The sequence below is a fragment of the Vicugna pacos genome, chromosome 6 (assembly GCF_048564905.1).
Source record: "Vicugna pacos chromosome 6, VicPac4, whole genome shotgun sequence".
Lineage (NCBI taxonomy): Eukaryota > Metazoa > Chordata > Mammalia > Artiodactyla > Camelidae > Vicugna > Vicugna pacos.
Genome location: NC_132992.1, coordinates 30,512,864 through 30,532,316, shown reverse-complemented (window position 1 = coordinate 30,532,316; position 19,453 = coordinate 30,512,864). Strand labels below are relative to the sequence as shown.

At 34.5% G+C, this 19,453-nt stretch overlaps 2 protein-coding genes and 1 long non-coding RNA gene across 5 annotated transcripts in view; 1 reads left to right on the top strand and 2 right to left on the bottom strand.

Moving 5' to 3' along the window:
• The window catches only part of LOC140696852 (uncharacterized), a 167,631-nt gene that overhangs the window by 28,645 nt on the left and 119,533 nt on the right, over nucleotides 1-19,453 (top strand). The window lies entirely within an intron of this gene.
• Nucleotides 1,077-5,590, bottom strand: LOC107034934 (olfactory receptor 11H4-like). Of its 2 annotated transcripts, XM_072963944.1 has the most exons (3): nucleotides 5,573-5,590; nucleotides 2,290-2,303; nucleotides 1,077-1,983 (listed from the first exon to the last, which is right to left on the bottom strand). In XM_072963944.1, exons 1-3 carry the CDS (start codon nucleotides 5,588-5,590, stop codon nucleotides 1,077-1,079), a joined length of 939 nt encoding a protein of 312 aa, XP_072820045.1. The 2 variants fall into 2 exon arrangements, with proteins under 2 accessions (XP_072820045.1, XP_015106526.3); XM_015251040.3 differs by lacking the exons at nucleotides 2,290-2,303; nucleotides 5,573-5,590 and having other exon boundaries at nucleotides 1,077-2,039.
• LOC102538728 (olfactory receptor 11G2-like) lies at nucleotides 15,422-16,348 on the bottom strand. Its single transcript, XM_015251051.3, has one exon. The coding sequence runs from the start codon at nucleotides 16,346-16,348 to the stop codon at nucleotides 15,422-15,424; it is 927 nt and encodes a 308-aa protein (XP_015106537.3).

The following is a 19,453-nucleotide window of genomic DNA, read 5'->3' as shown; positions in this document are numbered from 1 at the left end:
CTCCTTTGCTCAAGAAGGCTTCCCATCTCATATAGAATTAAAAGTTCTTACTATGGCTTACAAAGCCCTGCACCATTTGGCCCTCTGTATACTCTCTCTGACTTCATCTCCAATATTTTCCCCCTTAATCTCTCTATTCCAACCAAGTCAAACTCTTTGCTGTTACTGGAACAAAGTCTTGCCTTAGGATCTTATAGAGAACTTACTTCCCTCTACCTGGAATGCTCTTCCCTCAGCAGTTTACATGCTCATTCCCTCATCTCCTTCGAGCTTTTCTTAAATGTTGCCTTCTCAGTGTGGCCTTCCCTGATCATCCTATTTAAAATTTCAGCCCTTTCTCCTATGCTTCCTGTCCTCCTTCCCCTTTCTTTATATTGCTTATCACTCTCCAACATGCTGTATATTTTATCATTTTTTATTGTCTGTCTCTTACTAGAAAGTAAACTCTACACAGTGTTTTTTGATTATTTTGGTCATAGCATATCTCAAATGCCTACAAGAGTGCGTAAATAAAGTAGATGCTCAATAAATTTTTGTTGAATGAAAAAATTACTATTGTATCTGATGTTGAAACATCACTTATATAAGCATACAACTATCAGTCTGTCCCTAACCTGGAAGATTCTCAACCATGAAGAGCCAAGGGGATAAGAAAGTTTTTCTAGGCATTTAAATTAAATTACTTCTTCACTTTTAAAAATACGAGACTGTCTTAAGAAATGTCTTTGGTACACCAATGATTATTCATCTGGGATAACTGCTCTTGTTTGAGCTTCACCTCCATCACACAATAATCAAATCTAAAACTGAAATAGCACAAATATAATGTCCTCATAGTACTATATAAGAAGTTACCCATGTTGAAAATATTATTGTTACACTTTGAATGGAATATGAATCAGCTGTGGTTTAGCTCTGCCAGATTACTTGAAGAATAAAATACTGATGGACCCCACTGGAAAATATCTTCTTTAAAGTGTGCACTGGAGAATTAGCAGCAGTAAATGAAGTATTTCTTAATTAATCTTTTATGCCTGGACAGTGGTTTGTTTGTTCTCATGTAGGTTAGTTTATGTTCATTGTATTCTCAGGACTTTCTTCAGTGCAGCCTTCATCTCCTTGTTCCGTAAGCTGTAAATCAGGGGGTTTAAGAAGGGAGTCACCACAGAGTAGAACAAAGTCATGATCTTCTGAATTTCAGCTGGGTTATCAGCTGTAGGGCTCACATACATTGCCAAAAGAGCCCCAAAGAATAAGCACACCACTGTCAGATGTGATCCGCACGTGGAAAAGGCCTTCTGCCGGCCAGCTGCTGAAGGGACTTTTAACACAGTTATCAGTAAAACAGTATAGGAGCTGAGGATATACAGAAGAGTTAGGATGATAATGAGGGAGCTCAGGACATAGAAGACAGTCTCAGTGACAGGAGCTGGGGCACAGGACAGAGCCATTAGTGGGTCCATATCACACAGAAAGTGATCGATGGTGTTGGGCCCACAGAAGGGCAATTGAGAGAGCTGCACGGTGGAGACAGAGTAACTAAGGAACCCAAACACCCAGCAAAGAGACATCAAGATAGAGCAGAGTCGTTGGGTCATGATGGTTGGGTAGTGCAGTGGGCGGCAGATAGCAAGGTACCGATCATATGCCATGATGCAGAGGAAATATGCCTCAGTTGTACCAAGGGAAGTAAAAAAATATAACTGGAGGAAACAGCCAACAAAAGAGATGGTTTTTGTCTCTGAGAGGAAATCAATTAGCATACTAGGCACAGTGGAGGTAATGTAACAGGTTTCAAGGAAAGCAAAATTCCCTAGGAGAATATACATTGGGGTGTGGAGCCGTTGGTCCCACCTCACAGCACAAACAATGGTTCCATTGCCCATCATGGTAAATACATAGACCCCAAAGAACAGTGAAAAGAGGAAACGTTGCAACTCCTGACAACCAGGGAAGCCTAGGAGGACAAACTCAGTCACAGTGCTCGCTGCTGAATTGTTCATGAATCCCAGGGCTGCAGGGAAGACAGAAAACACCATTATATGTTTTCTTTCTGGAAACATTTGTGGGAAACCTGTTCAAGGTACATATGTTGGCTATTTGGCAGTTAGTTTGGAATAACCCTTGCATTAACTCGTAGCTCTTACTTAAAAGCCACCAACCAACAATCCTAGTGATCCCAGATTTCAATTTAGTTGGGTTAATAACAATAGAATCTTTACATTACTTGGATTTTCTTTATCAATGGATTAGGGTAAAAAAATCTCTTTTCTATGAAATTTTGGTAACTCAGAAGCACTACCCTCTGTGAAAAGCAGAAAAGTGATTATTTGTATTCCTTTTCCCCACTCATTGTTAATTATTTCTAATAGTACAGGGTTTAGTCTGAGTTAAGTTTTTAGCCAAGAATTAGGAGTAGAATTATTATTTTTTGACATCTCTCCCCAAGTAGAAGGCAGTTGACATAGTTCTCAGATTCTCTAGAGCTGTGAATGTCCATTTTGCACTCTGAGCTGTTCACATCAGAATAGTTTTCTCTCATAACTTATCAGGGAATTATAAGTCTCAGCATAGAAACCCAAAGTAGAGATCATAGTAAAATTTTTCTGGAGAGTACAGAATTAATCGTTAGCTTAGAATGTTCTTGAATTGACTTGACTTTATGCTTGTATTTTAAACTCCTCTCATTTGTCATTTTGAATCTCTGCTACACTAAACAAATACAGTGTTTAAAATCATTTTGCCACGAGTATCTCATTTAAATTAACAGTTTGTTTCAAAATATATGGTTCAGCTACTTAAAAAGGTTCATTCTTATGTTGTTCACATATCACAGTTGACTGTGATCCCATCTACCGACCGCCAGGAAACTCAGAATCTTAATAAGCTTGGAAAGGTCATTTATCAAAAAAATAGAGAAACAAACATAACATCACTTTAAAAAATGTTGCAAAAGATCAGTTCTTTTTGAACACAAATGATATTTTATTTTCTTTCATTTTGGTTTTACACAAGACATGTAAAATATTTTCCATAAGCCTTCTCCAAATGCAAGGATATTTTTAACATAGTTATTCAGTAAAACACTTCAAATAATCTAAGTAGTTTATGTGTTGTTACTTCAGTCTATTAATTTTTATTAAATTAATTATTTAAATATACAAATTATTAAAGTATTAATAAAAACTTACTTTATCAAAATACAGTTTATTTCCAAGTTAGAAATACTTTAAAAATAACTAGAACATGAAAAATGTAGAAACAGACCAAAAAATTCAGCTTCTCAGAGTAAACAAATTTTAACTCTTTGGAGAATTGCACTCCTCTCTTCTTTAGAATGTTTCAAGTGTACAGCACAGTGATTTTTTTTTTTTGCAGATTATATTTCATTATAGGTTATTACAAAACATTTGGTATAATTCCCTGTGCTATATAATAAATTCTTGTTGCTTATTTATTTTATCTATAGTAATTTGTATGTGTTAATCCCATACTTCTAATTTGTCTTGTCCCTCTCCCCTTTGGTAACCATAAGTTTGTTTTCTGTGTCTGTGAGTCTGTTTCTGTTTTGTATATAGATTCATTTGTATTACTTTTTAGATTCCACATATAAATGATATCATTATGCTTGTCTTTCTCTGTCTGATTTATCTCACTAAGCATATATTCTCTAGGTCCATTCACATTGCTGCAGATGACAATATTTCATTCTTTTTTGTGGCTGAGTAACATTCCATTGTGTATATATATGTGTGTGTGTGTGTATATATATATCACATCTTCTTAAGCCAATCATCTATTGATGGGCACTTGTACAAGCTTTTTTTTAACCTAATATATTTTAGTTTTTTTTCCATGTCAAAAATACAGCTCTGCTTTGTCAATTCAGTGGCTGTATTGTTTTCTATAGGTTTAATCAACTTCCTAGTGATAGATTTTGATTGTTATCAGTGTTTTGTATTGTAGTAAGTACAATAATTAATATTCTTGAGCATATATCTCAATATACTTGACCCATAAAGTGAGGTTATGATTTAAACAATTAATTAGCCTAATCAATAGTGTCCTAGTTTTTGATGATGAAGATTTTTAGATATTCTTTTGATACCCATAATTTACTGAGGTCAGCAAAGCAAAATGCTATATATAAGAAAAATTTCTGCTCAACATTTCAATAGCACATTATACTTATTCCTACTAAAGCATGCGCCATAATGACTAAATCATGTGTTTATGTGTTTCCCTCTAGACTGAAAGCTTTTATAATTCATAAATGGTGTTAAATTTATCTTTGTATTCTCAATTGACTGATTTTCTCATGCTTAGTAGGCATTAGTTCAATGAATTAATGATTGAATGAATTTTGGTCTTGTCAATTCTGTCACTGAAAAGGTAATCTACTGAATTTATGAACATCATCATCACCAAGCCTCCAATCTGAACATTACTAGGCAGTGTCTTTTGTAACTGACCAAACTTATAGCAAACCTGTGGTCTACTAATCTCACCTTACCTCATTTATATCCCTGTCATGTGTGAGTGTCCATTCTAAACATAAGCCTCCCTAGTCATTTATCCTCTTTTATATTTTCAAATCTATAATCACCATTCTTCTCAGTACTTCTCCTTATTCTATCTTTTCCTTCATAATGACTTCCTTCCCATTTAGTATTCACATCTTGGTGAATGGTACTACTCTCTGTTCACTAATCCATTTAGCATTTGCTAAAGACAGAAACTTGAGTCACTCAAGGCACTTTCCAATTCTGTCACCTCCCATATGCAATCAGTCACCAAATCCTGTTGATTTTCCCTCCCAAATGTTTTTAAAATCTGTTCTGGACACATAGGAGATGGATGTAAATGATTTGTTTGTTTGGTTGGTCTAGTAGTGGGGTGGAGCAGCTGTACATACAACCTAGAAAGAAAAATGGACCTCTTTAGGAAGGACTGAGAACATCATTTTAGTATGAAAGTACATGGATTGGTGAGGAAGGAAGAGAACACTCACTCTTCAATCTATGTGATGACATACCACATTTGGATCAGGTACACAACTGATTGACGCAATCCAGAAATACTTAACTCAGTAGTGCTGTCATGTCATTGTACTTGAAGATAAATGACAACATCACATTGATTTGGATTTAAATACTGTATGGCATACTGTGGGCTCTTGGGGAAATTAACACCTATTTTTCAGAGGTCTTGTGAAAATACTATTGAATATATATAATGAGTACAGTTCCTAGAATTTACTAGGACCTGAAAACATTCATAGCTGTTGCTGTTAATACTACTAACAAATATAGTTACAAATTAACTAGGATAAATTCTTTAGCATAATTGTTTAAAAACCTAAATAATTAAAATTCACTCAGTTCCAATGTATTGCACATCAGAGCTACAAACAACTCTCTTTGGTTGCTCAGATTTATTTTACTGACTTCCTTGTATGTTCTGGCGCTTAAAAGCATACAATTTGGTCTGATATAAAGGAAGAAGATATTAAAACATAGTAATGTTAATAATTCAAGAAGCAAAAAATCAGTAACTAAAGGAAGTGTGCTACATTACCTGTGATGTGCATAAGAGTAAGTGGGAATAAGTTATATTTAATTGGGGGCACTGTAGAAAATCAGAGTACAACACTAAAAAGTCTTCTTATACCAAATTATATAATTTATCAGATTTTTGAATATCGAGGCATCCCTTTGTGAATCATCAGGCAAGAAAGTTTCAAGGATTGTTAAACTGAGGGAGATGAGTCACTGGGCACCGGAGTCAACAGTTCATGTTAAATACCATGTTACCAGTGCGTGAAACTACCTGTCCAGAAACATAAGAGCCACAACAGTTTGCAAAAATATATTAATATTAAAATAGGATTCCACTGGAGCTAGTATCCATTTGTAGATGTCTCAGAAAAAAATACAGCAATGTCTAGACAGGGAGAAAAGTTACTTACCATTCATGATAGAGGACAAAGCGGGAAATAAGTACTGAGTCTTTATCTTCACACTGATGCTTCTCTTGCCTTTACATGGAATCAAAACCCAAGGGTGTGACCCTGAGCATCCTGGGATATACAAAGTTAAATGCCGAAACTTACTTTTTTTCCCTTCCTGAAGTGCTCAAAAGAAACAGAACTACAGGGTACTTCTGTTGGGTGATACAACAGCCAGTGAAAAGAAGCACAGCTCTAAAATCAGTCTTTGAAGTGTGGGCCTCATTTGACATACTGGTATTTTCATCAAGAGCTACATAAGCGACATCAGTCACCCCAAGACACCCAGGTCTTTCGCATGTCTCACCCAGAAGAGAAAATTCAACAGGTGAGTTTTATATGTTGGTTACTTTTGCTGTAGAGTTGTTGAAAGAAATGGGTATCAACCACATGAGATTTCAAAAAGGGGCTGCAGGTGAATGAAGGGGAAAAGAGCACTGTTGAGACTCTCAAAGGTGCAATTAAAGTTTCATGAGGTTATTGTGAGGTCTTCACACTCCTCTTGGTCTGGCTTATGACTCCCTCAAGACTTCCAGGTGTAACATCCTTTCTTTATCCATAATTTTCAAATAGTTTAGATTAAATTGGCTCCCAGAGTGAAGGCGGAAATAATGTTTTAAAGGCAATGGCAAGCTGTCTATGTGGGATTTCCAGATAATTTCTTTTTGTTTTCAGGAAAAGTCTACTGGGAAATCAGAGAATGTTCACAATGTGCATTGTTTATACTCTCTGGGAGTATGTTTTCTTCACACACTTGACAACTGTAAATTTTTGTTTCCAGTCCTTAATTACTGATAGACTATTAATTTTCCATTTGTCCTGTATGTTCTTTGTTCCCTTATTTCCCCTTTCTTGTTTTTTCTTTATTATTCAGATATTTTTTATTATCTTATTTTCTTTTATTACCTTTTTTAATGGTTTTAAGTTTTCTTATTGTGGTAAAAAATATATGACATAAAATGACCATTTTAAGTGTACAGTTCTGGAACATTAAGTATATTCACATTGTTGTGGAACCATCACCACCATCCATTTTCAGAACTTTTTTATCTTCCCAAACTGAAATTCCATAACTATTAAACAATAACTTCCCATTCTACTCTCTCCTAGCCCCTGGCAATGACTTCTACTTTCTGTCTCTGAATTTTTACTACTTTAGGAAACATATAAGTGGAATCAGACAAAATTTGTCCTCTGTGACTGGCTTATTTCACCTAGCAAGGTTTATTTATGTTGTAGCATGTGTCAGAATTTCCTTCCTTTTTAAGGATGAATAATATTCCATTGTGTATACAGCATTTTGTTTATCCATTCATCTGTTGAAGAATACTTTAGTTGCTTCCACCTTTTGACTATTGTGAATAATGCTGCTATGAACATGGATGTACAAATAGCTATTTGATTCCCTGCATTCAGTTCTTTTGGCTATATACCCAGAAGTGGAATTGCTGGATTATATGGTAATTCTATGGTTTTTAGGAACTGCCATACCATTTCCCACAGAGACTGAACCATTTAACATTCCTGCCAGCAATGTGCAAGTGCTTCAATTTCTCCACATCTTCTCCACTTCTTACTTCCTGTTTGTTTGTTGGTTTTTGATAATAGCCATTGTAATGAGTGTGAAATGGTATCTATCTCATTGTAGTTTTGATTTGTATTTCTCTAATGATTAGTGATGTTGAGCATCTTTTCATCTGCTTATTGGTCATTTGTCTATTTTCTTTGTAGAATAAGTCCTTTTCTCTATTCAAGTCTTTTGCCCATTTTTAAATTTGTTGTTGTTGTTGAGTTATAGGAGTTCTTTGTGTATTTTGGATACCTATCCCTTTTTAGATATGTAATTTGCAAATATTTTCTACCATTCCATGCATTGCCTTTTCATTCTGTTGGTAGTGTCCTTTAATGCACAAATGTTTTAAATTCTAATGTAGTCCAATTTATCTATTTTTCTTTTGCTGCTTGTGCTTTTTGTGCCATATCCAAAAACTCATTGCCAAATGCAATGTTATGTAGCTTTCCCCATATGTTTATTCTAAGAGTTTTATAGTGTTGGGGCTTATGTTTATGTCTTTGATTTATTTTGAATTAATTTTTGAATATAGTATAAGGTAAAGATCCAATCTCATTATTTTGCATTTGGATATCCAGGTTTCCTAGCAACATTTCTTGAAAAGACTGTCTTTCTTCCATTGAATGGTGTTGGCACCCTTGTCAAAAATCATTTGACCAAAACGGGAAGGGTTGGGGAGGGGTGCATTTTTTTCTATTTCTTTTTCTATTTCTGCAAAAAAATCATTGGAATTTGATAGGGATTTCATTGACTCTGTAAGTCACATTGGGTAGTATTGATATCTTAATAACATGAAGTCTTGCAGTTCACAAATGTGATCTCTCTTTCCATTTATTTGTGTTTCTTTAATTTTTTTCAGCAACATTTTATAGTTTTCAGTGTAGAAGTCTTTTGCCTCTTTGGTTAAATTTATTCCTAAGTATTGTATTCTTTTTTGATGCTATTATAAATTAAATTGTTCTCTTAATTTCCTTTTTGGGTTGTTCATAAAAATGCAACTTATTTTTGTTTGTTGATTTTGTATCCTGTAACTTTGCTGAATTTGTTTTTAAGTTCTAATAGTTGTGTATGTGTGTGTGTGTGTGTGTGTGTGATCTTTAGGGTTTTCTACATATAAGATTACATCATCTGTGAACAGAGATAATTTTATTTCTTTCTTTCCAATTTGGATACCTTTTATTCCCTTTTCTTGCCTAGTTTCTTTGCCTAGATCTTCAATAATATGTTAAATAGAATTTGGTGAAACTACATACTCTTGTCTTGTTCCTGATCTCAGAGGAAAAGCTTTCAGTTTTTTTAAAAATCATTGAATATGATGTTCACTGTGGGTTTTTCATATGTGACTTTTCTTATGTTGAGGTAGTTTTCTTCTGTCCCTCGTTTGTTGAGTGTTTCTGTCACAAAGGGTGTTGAATTGTGTCAAATACCTTTTGTGCATCATTTGAGATGATCATATGGTTTTTCTTTCATTCTGCCAATGTGGTGTATTACATTGATTGAATTTCATATGTTGAAACTTGCAGGAATAAATCCCACTTGGTCATGGTGTATAAGCCTTTTAATATGCTGTTGAATTTGATTTGCTATTTTTTGAAGATTTTTTCTTTCTTTTTTCACAAAAGATACTGGTTTGTAGTTATCATTTCATGTAGTGTCTGGCTATAAAGCTTTGTGTGGCTTTGATATCAGAGTAATGTTGGCCTCATAAGATGAAGTAGAAAGTGTTCCCTCTTCAATTTTTTTCAGAAGTTTGAGAATTATTGTTAATTCTTTAAATGTTTGGAAGAGTTCATCAGTGACGCCATCTGGATCTGAGTTTTTCTTTTTTAGGAGGTTTCTGATGACTGATGTAATATCCTTACTGGTTATAGGTCTATTTGGATTTTCTATTTCTTCATTATTTATCTTGGTAGATTGCGTATTTCTAGAGAGTTACCCATTTCATCCAGGGTAATCATTTTTTTTAATGGACAGTTGTTCATTGTACTCTCTCTGAAACATCAGCTCTAAAGCCTCCATTTTATGAATTATTTGAGTTTTGTCTCTTTTTGCTTAGTCTAGCTAAAGGTTCATCAGTTATGTTGATTTTTTTCAAAATCCCAACTCTTGATTTCATTTATTTTTCTGTTGATTTTCTATTCACTATTTTATTTATCACTCTTCTAATCTTTATGATTTTCTTCATTTTGCTAGCTTTGAGTTCAGTTTCTTCTTTTCTTCTAGTTCTTTAAGGTGTAAAGTTAGGTTTTTAACTTGAGATCTTTCTTCTTTTTTGTTTGTGCTACTGCTTATTTTGATTTTATTTTAAAAATTTAATTTTTTCAGGATTTTTTTAATTGAATAAATTTGACATGTAACATTGTATAAGTTGAAGGTGTGCAATATATTACTTTGATGCATGTATATATTGTAATATGATTGCTAATATAGCAACAGTAGAAAGATATTTTCTATTATCATTATACTGTACATTAGATCTTAATGCCTTACTTGCTACTTCTTACAAGTTTGTACCCTTAAATACCATCACTTTTATCCTTTCCACTCCCCATCCTCTGGTAACCACCATTTTACTGTTTTTTTTTCTTTCAATAGGTTTTAACTTTTTTAGGTTCCACATATAAGTAATGTCATACAGTATTTGTCTTTGTCTGACTTATCTTGCTTGACATAATGTGCTCAAGGTTCATCCATGTTGTTGCAATTTGAGGATATCTCCCTTTCTCATGGCTGAATGTGAAAGTCTGTTGTGCATATGTACAACATCTTTTTCATCCATTCATCCTTTGATGGGCATTTGGATTGTTTCTATATTTTGGCTGTTGTGAATAATGCTGTGATAAACACAGGAGTGCATATATCTTGTTGAAATCTTGTTTTCATTTCCTTTGAGTATATACCCAGAAGTGGAATTGCTGGATAATATGATAGATCTATTTTTAATTTTCTGAGGAACCTGTATATTGTTTTCCATAGTGGTTGGGCCAATTTACATTCCCACCAACAATGTGTAAGACTTCCCCTTTCACCCATCTTCGCCAGCACCTGTTGTCTCTTGCCTTCATGATGATGGCCATTCTAACAGGTGTGAGGTGGTATCTCACTGTGGTTTTGATTTACATTTCTCTGATGATTAGTGATGTTGAGCATCTTTTCATGTGCCTGTTGGCCATTCTGATATCCTTTTTGGAGAAATGTCTGTTTAGTTGTTCTGTCCATTTTTTAATCAGATTAGTTTTTTGTTATCAAGTTGACTGTGTTCTTTATATATTTTCGATATCAACCCCTTATCTGATAGATGGTTTGAAAATTTTTCTCCCATTCTATAAGTTGTCTTTTCATTTTGTTAATTGCTTCTTTTGCTGTGAAGAAGCTTTTCATTTGGATGCAGTTCCATTTGTTTGATTTTTTCTTTTGTTTGTGCTTTTGGTGTCATGCTCAAAAATATTATAGCCACAACCAATACTGATGAGCTTCTTCCCTACATTTTCTTCTAAAAGTTTTATAGTATTAGGCCTATGTTTAAGTACTTGATACATTTTGAGTTAATTTTGTGAGTGGTATGAGTATGGATCCAATTTCATTATTTATTATATGTTTCTCCAGTTTTCCCAGCATCATTTATTGAAGAGACTATTCTTTCCTCATTGGGTATTCTTGGCTTTCTTATCAAATGATAGTTGACTGTATATACTGTTATTTAATTCTAGGTTCTCTATTCTGTTCCATTGATCAATGTATCTTTTATGCTAGTATTACACTTTTTATTACAACAGCTTTGAGGCATAGTTTGAAATCTGGAAGCATGATACCTTTAACTTTGTTCTTTTTTCTCAGGATTGTTTAGGATCTTTTGTGCTCCCAAATGAATTTTAGGATTGTTTTCACTTTTTCTGTGAAGAATGTTTTTGATATCTTAATGAGGATTGTGTTGAATCTGTAGATGACTTTGGGTAGTATGGGCATTTTAACAATATTAATTCTTCTGATCCATGGACATGGTATGTCTTTCCATTAATTTGTGTCTTCTTTGATTTCTTTCAGCAAAGTTTTATAGTTTTCATACTACAGAACTTTCACCTTCTTGGTTAAATTTATTCCTAGGTATTTTGTTGTTTTTAATGCTATTGTGAATAGGATGGGTTTCTTTATTTCTTTTTCAGATACTGCATCATTAATGTAAAGGAATGAAATTGATTTCTGTATGTTGATTTTGTATCCTGCCACTTTACTGAAATTATTGGTTAATTCTAATAGTTTTTTTGACTGATTCTTTGGGATTTTCTATGTATAGGATTATATCATCAACAAATAATGAAAATCTTATTTCTTCCTTCCTGACTTGGATGCCTTTTATTTCTTTTTTTTTATTGAAGTATAGTCAGTTTACAATGTTGTGTTAATTTCTGGTGTATAGCATAGTGATTCAGTTATATATCTATATCTATATCACTTTTTCATATTCTTTTTCATTATAGGCTATTATAGGATATTGAATATAGTTCCCTGTGCTATACAGTAGGAACTTCTTGTTTATCCATGCATGTATAGTAGTTAGTATCTGCAAATCCCAAACTCCCGGTTTATCTGTGCCCCCCTCCTTCCTCTCTGGTAACCACAAGTTTGTTTTTTATGTATGTGTCTGTTTCTGTTTTGTAAATAAGTTAATTTGTGTTTTTTTTTTTTAGATTCCACATATAAGTGATATCATATGGTACTTTTCTCTCTCTTTCTGACTTACTTCACTTAGTATGACAATCTCCAGATCCATCTGTATTGCTGCAAATGGTGGATGCTTTTTTTCTCCTTGTCTTCCCTAGTTGTTGTAGCTAGGACTTCCAGTACTGTATTGAATAAGATTGGGGACTGTGACCATCTTTGCCCTGTTCCTCCAGTGAGTAAAATGTTATCTGTGGGTTTGTTCTATATGATCTTTATTATGTTGAGGTATGTACCTTCTAAATCCAGTTTGTTAAGGGTTTTATTATGAAAGGATGATGTATTTTGTTTAAGATTTTTCTGTGTCTTTTGAGATAATCATGTGGTTTATTTTTCATTTTATGATGTGATGTATTACATTTATTGATTTGTGTATGTTGAACCATCATTGATTGCATCCTAGGGATCAATCCCACTTGGTCATGGTATAAAGTCCTTTTAATGTGTGCTTGAATTCTCTTTGCTAGTATTTTGTTGAGTTTAAAAGAATTCCCTCCTCCTTGATATTTTGCAAGAATCTGAGGAGGATTGGTATTAATTCTTATTTTGGTAGAATTCTCCATGAAGCCATCAGGTCCTGGAGTTTTCTGTGTAAGGAGTTTTTTGATTACTGATTCATTCTCTTTACTTGTTATTTGTCTGTTCTGATTTGCTATTTCTTTCTGATTCTGTTTGGGGAGGTTGTGTGTTTCTAAAATGTATTAATTTTTCTAGGTTGTGGAATTTGTTGGTACATAATTGTTCATAGTAGTCTCATGGTCCTTTGTTATTCTATACTATTAGTTGTAATGTAGTGTCTCTTCTTTTATTTCTTATTTTATTATTCTCTTTTTTCTTATTCTACCTAAAAGTTTGTCAACTTTATTTTTTCAAAGAACCAGCTCTTAGATTCGATCCTTTCTATTATTTTTCTGGTGTCTATTTCATTTATTTCTACTCTGATTCTTATTATTTCCTTCCTTCTGCTAATTTTGGGCTTAGTTTGTTCTTCTTTTTCCAGTTCCTTGATGTGTAAAGTTAGGTTATTTGAGATCTTTCTAATTTTTAATATATGACTTTATTGCTATAAACTTTCCTCTCAGAACTGATTTTACTGCATCCTACAATATTTAATAAGTTGTATTTTCATTTTCATTTGTTTTGGGATAGTTTTTTTCCTTTTTATTTTTCCTTTGACCAAATGGTTGTTTAGAAGTGTATTATTTAGTCTCCACTTATTTTTATATCTTGTCACTCTCCTCATTGTTGATCTTTCTTCTTTTTTAATGTAAAGCTTTACAGTTATAAATTTCCCTGTTAGCACTGCTTTCTTTGCATTCTGTAAGTTTTGATTTGTTGTGTTTTTATTTTCATTTTTTTCAATTTTCTTTTTATAATTTCCCTTGCAATTTTTTTCTTTGACCCCTTGGTTGTTTAAGAGTGTGCTGTTTACTTTCCGCTTATTTGTGGACTTTCAGTTTTCCTTCTGCTATTGATTTCTAGTTTCATTACATTATAATTGGGAAATATATGTTTGATTTCAGTTTTTCAAAATTTTTGGAGACTGTTTTGTGGCCTAATATATTGTCTATCCTGGAGAATTAAAATACTTTGAAATTTTGTTAGAACCATGGGATTGTGCATATGTGTATATGTGTTTATGTGTGCATATGTATGTGGGTCCATTCATGAGAGATGAAGGGAAGGGGATGGCAGAGTCTTTAGTAGAAAGTTAAATACCTTTGAACCAAAAGGAGAATATATTGCAAGCAATATGTTGGGGATTGGAGAAAATGTTATGTGTAAATGCACGCAATAGCTGAACCATAGCCACAAACTTCCAGGGATGCTACATTTTTGTTTTTTCTTCTGAGTGGTGTTAGGTTTAGTTCTGGCTCATACTTACTTGAGGATGAAGACCACTGAGGGCTCCAACTTCATGGAAGTCCTGAGTGCCTATCTATATCTGTCTAGCCAGACACTGCCATGAGGTATAAGGATGTGAACTGTAGGCAAGTGCTCTCTGAACATGAATAACTTTAGTGCTCACCACTTAGACTTTCATAAAAAAAGTTTCCCATTATCCCATTATCTCTTCAGATTCATTTTTTAAGAGTTCTATTTATTTATTTTTAAGTTTAGTGTTTTTCTTTATTCTTAGCAGGATAGTAAGTTCACGTAACCCAGCTTTCTATTACTAAAATCTGTGTTTATTTAAAATTTTAAAGTAATATTTTAGTTTGGACTTTATATTATGTTTTATTATCATACTTATTTTGTTTTGGGGAACTTATCAATAATCTCTAAGCATGACTAACTATATGGTAGCTTACAGAGTGTTTCTAGAAGCAGTTTTATTCTGTAATGTGAGGTGCACTTGCAAAAAGACAATGTCTTACAATAGCCAAGACATGAAAACAACCTAAATGTCCATCAACAGATGACTAGATAGATGAGTTGTGATATATTTATACAATGGAACACTGCTTAGCCATAAAAATATATAATGCCATTTGCAGCCACATGGATGGACTTGGAGATTGTCATTCTAAGTGAAGTAAGCCAGAAAGAGAAAGAAAAATACCATATCACCCATATGTGGAATCTAAAAGACAAAAGACACAAACGAACTTATTTACAAAACAGAAACAGACTCACAGACATAGAAAACAAACTTACGGTTACCAGGGAGAAAGGGGTGGGAAGGATTAAATACGAGTTTAAGATTTGCAGGTAATAACTACTATATATAAAATAGATAAACAAGTTTCTTCTGTGTAGCACAGGGAACTATATTCAATATCTTGTAATAGGCTATAATGGAAAAGAACCTGAAAAAGAATATATGTATACATAACTGAACTACTTTGCTGCACACCTGAAATTAACACATTATAAATTAACTATACTTCAATAAAAAATGGTTAAAAAAGAAACAGAACAAGCGGTCGAGAACTATGAAAAGAAATAAACAACAGATACACGCTCACAGATGGCTGACGTTTTGGTCAATACTAATAATTATCTGAAAAAACCATTTTTAACCTGAAAATGAGTTAAATATGATTTTTGTAAATGTTTGTAAATAAGTTAAATACAATTTTGGACTCTAATTGTTCAAGAACATTTTTGATTAACACTTTTCATAGCCTCAGAAATTTCTGCAGGGCCATTTTCATATCTTTGTTTCTAAGACTATATATCACAGGGTTAAGAAGTGGGGTCACAACAGAATAAAAGAGAGTCACAATTTTCTGCATTCCAGCTTCATGCTCAGAGGCTGGGCTTCCATACATGATAACAACTGAGCCATAGAACAGTAAAACCACAGCCAGGTGAGACCCACAGGTGGAGAGAGCCTTTCTTTGTCCAGCTGCTGAAGGGACTTTGAATACAGCTCTTAAAATCAGAGCATAGGACCCCATGATAAAGGAACAGAGAATGATGAGGGGCACAGGACATAAAATGGAGAAGACAAGCTCTATCACAGGAGCTTTTTTGCAAGTGAGTGCTAGAAGAGGACTTGGGTCACACAGGAAGTGGTCAATAATCCTGGATCCACAGAAGGACATTTGGGAGATGACTATGATGGGAATCAAGAACCAGAGGAAACCAAGTACCCAGCAGCTGACCACAAGATTGGAGCAGAGTTGTCTAGTCATAAGAGTGGGGTAATGTAGAGGCCAGCAGATGGCAAGGTATCGATCAAATGCCATAATAGCTAAGAAAAAGCTTTCTGTAGCACCCAAGGAGAAGAAAAAGTATAACTGGAGAAAGCATCCAGAGAAGGAGATGATCTTGTTGTCAGAGAGGAAGTTGGCCAACATGTTGGGGACTGTGGAGGTGACATAGCAGATCTCCAGGAAGGAGAAGTTGGCGAGCAGGATGTACATGGGAGTATGGAGTCTCTGATCCCAGTACACAGCACAGATGATGGAACCATTGCCCGTGAGGGTCAGGAGGTAGGCACCAGAGAAGAGCACAAAGAGGAGGCTCTGGCCCTCCCTGGAGCAAGGGAAGCCCAGGAGGATGAAGCCAGTGATGTTGCTGGTGGTGTTGGGGATTTTCATTTTTCTGTGCTCTGTGTAAGGACCAGCAAATATCAAATGAGTGTATAGGTACTTGGGGATCCAGATTTATATTTAAATCATCTTTGGAAAGAAATAAGGACTTGTATATCAATAGCTAATTTTTTTCTTGAAAATTGAAATATTGACTTGTGTCCCCTCTTTATTCTCATTCATACTTTCATTGTGGACCTAAGAAAATTTCTGATCAGAATTATATAAATTATATACCTGTGAGTATATCACATTAAATAGAGTATCTTTCTATATCTATCTACCTACCTACATTCCGTTCTCAGAATCATGGAATTTTTTTGACCTTTAGAGGGATGACATCATTGTAATTGTGCCAGAATCTGAGTGAAACTAAGTAGCTATGAGACAGGAACTCATAGACCTTTTCAAATGACTTCTTTTATATGACTTTTGAAACTGGCCCTGTTTCAACTAAATGATTGATTTATTAAGTTAATAGTATTCTATACCATTATTCATCTGTAAAACAATCAGATCAAGTAGAGGAAATTATCCTAGAGGAAAATAGCCTACACTTGTGTTAAAACAGTAATCCTAGCCATTCACAGTAGACCAAGATGAAAGAATTATTAATGGGCCATTTTGAAACAAGCCTATCTACACTTTCCTGAAAAAGAAATGAAATTTCCCAGTCTACAATTATAATTCTCTTCCAATGATATGAACTATGGGTATTACTGATAACACAGAATTCTAAATTCACAGCAGTGGATTTGTAGGGATTGAAAACTAGAATTCTGCTCAACACTCCCCAATAACTACTGAGAGCATCTAAAGTTAGAGTGACTTTTACAGGTTTGATATCTGCACAATGCCTTTCTTTGGTTCTACATGAGTTAAAATATTTTTGTTTCCATGCACTCACGAATTGAAATTAACTAGTGACCTCTGTAAGTAAATTATAAATGAGCAACCATAAGTCTGTGTTTGCCACCCCTTGTTGCATTGTAAATCCAAATTTTGCTTTTTTAAATTTGGCACAGGGACCCAGGGAGTCTAATACTTTCCTACTGTGAATACTCAAGTTCTGAGAAACCTCTGGTGCCAAGTGCAAAAGGTGGCAGCAAGAGCAGCATAAAAATAGGGACACACAAGAATAATTCTGCCTGTGTAAAGGTTCTTAATGGATTCTAATAACTTTAGAATGTAAAGAGTATGTCAGTAAGTCTATTACCAATTCAGAGGAAGGTCTTTATTATGCTTAATTGAAAACAATTGTTACTAACCATGATTAGGCATTTTTGACCTGGTTTGTTCTGCTGGCGTTTCTGAAATTTCATTTTGGGAGCAGGCTTCTGCTCAACAACCTAACAACTGACCACTTGGATTGAATGTTTAAGAACTCTTGTTTTTGGTGGAATTTATTCCAGTATAGTATTTCCTCCCTTTCCTTTCGCTCACATGTGATTCATCAGCATTTTCTGTTATTTTGTCTCCCAAATAAGTTTCATGCCAACACACACTGTTCTTCAAGCCATCATCTTTCATCTCCTGGGCCACAGTGATGCTGTCTGAACTGACTTCCTGTTTCCACCATGCTTTTCTACAACCTGTTACCGATGCCTTGGCCTGGGTGATTCTTTAAAAAAAGAAAATCAGGTCAATCCCTCTCCTTGATGAAGTCATCCACAGACTTCAGTTAGGTACCTAATGCACTGAGAATAAAATAAAATCTTCACACTACAGTGTATGATTTGACCCCTCCTAACATCTCCAACCTCATCTCATGACTCTGTAATCAGCCACATACATACTTTCTCTCTCTTTCTCACATACCCACACACATAGAAACAAAAATCCTGTTGTGCAAAGGACACTGAAATTTGAATTCTATATAACTTTCATGTGCCACAGAATGTTAGTTTTCTATTGATTTTTTAATTTAAATTAAAAATATAAAAGTTTTAAAATTCCCTGGCTATACAAAAATAGGTAGCAAAATAAATAGGACCGTTGGCCTTAATTTACTGGCTCCCGTTCAGCCTATTTACAGGGACAGGAAAGCAAAGAGCATTCATTTTCCTGTGGAACAATGGAATCTCCTTGACCTAGCAAGTGACTTTATTAGAAAAGGAAGAGACCCTCAGAGGGCAGCTGGGATCAGCCTGTCCTTCTCCTCTGCTAATAGATCTGTTGGGCCGGCTTTCAGCTTAATTATAAAAATGAGTTTGTCAAGTCATCAGTATTTGCCTCTCTTTCTGTTTTCTAAACACACACACACACACACACACACACTCACTCACTCACTCACTCATGTGTGCACACCTTCTCTCCTCCCCTCAATACTTTAGTTCTAGAACAGTGGGCTGCTTTGTTTCTAGAAACAAGCAAGTTCTTTCCTGACTCAGGGTCTTTGTTCTTTTTGTCCTTGGTGGTCATTCTTTATTCCTAGTTCTCAGCACAACATAAGGAAGATACTAGGTATTTTGTAAATATTTTGTAAAGAAATGTTTGTCTACACTGTTACCAACATGGAGAACATAGACAGATAATAGGTAGATATTTCCCAAATACTTCATTTGAACTTCAAAAGCCCTGTGGGATGAAATTTTAGGAAATGAATTGTATAAGAAAAGGCTCCAACCTAATGAAAGTTACAAGCTTCTGCACAGCAAAGGAAACCAGAAGTAAAACAAAAAGACAATGTACCGAATGGGAGAAAATTTTTGCAAATGAAACTGACAAAGGCTTGATCTCCAGAATATATAAGCAGCTCATACGACTCAATAAGAAAAAAATAAACAACCCAATCCAAAAATGGGCAGAAGACCTAAACAAGCAATTCTCCAAGGAAGACATACAAATGATCAATAGGCACATGAAAAATGCTCAATATCACTAATTATCAGAGAAATGCAAATCAAAACTACAATGAGGTATCACCTCACACCAGTGAGAATGGCCATCATTCAAAAATCCACAAATGACAAATGCTGGAGAGGCTGTGGAGAACAGGGAACCCTCCTACACTGCTGGTGAGAATGCAGTTTGGTGCAGCCACTGTGGAAAACAGTATGGAGATTCCTCAAAAGACCAGGAATAGACTTACCATATGACCCAGGAATTCCGCTC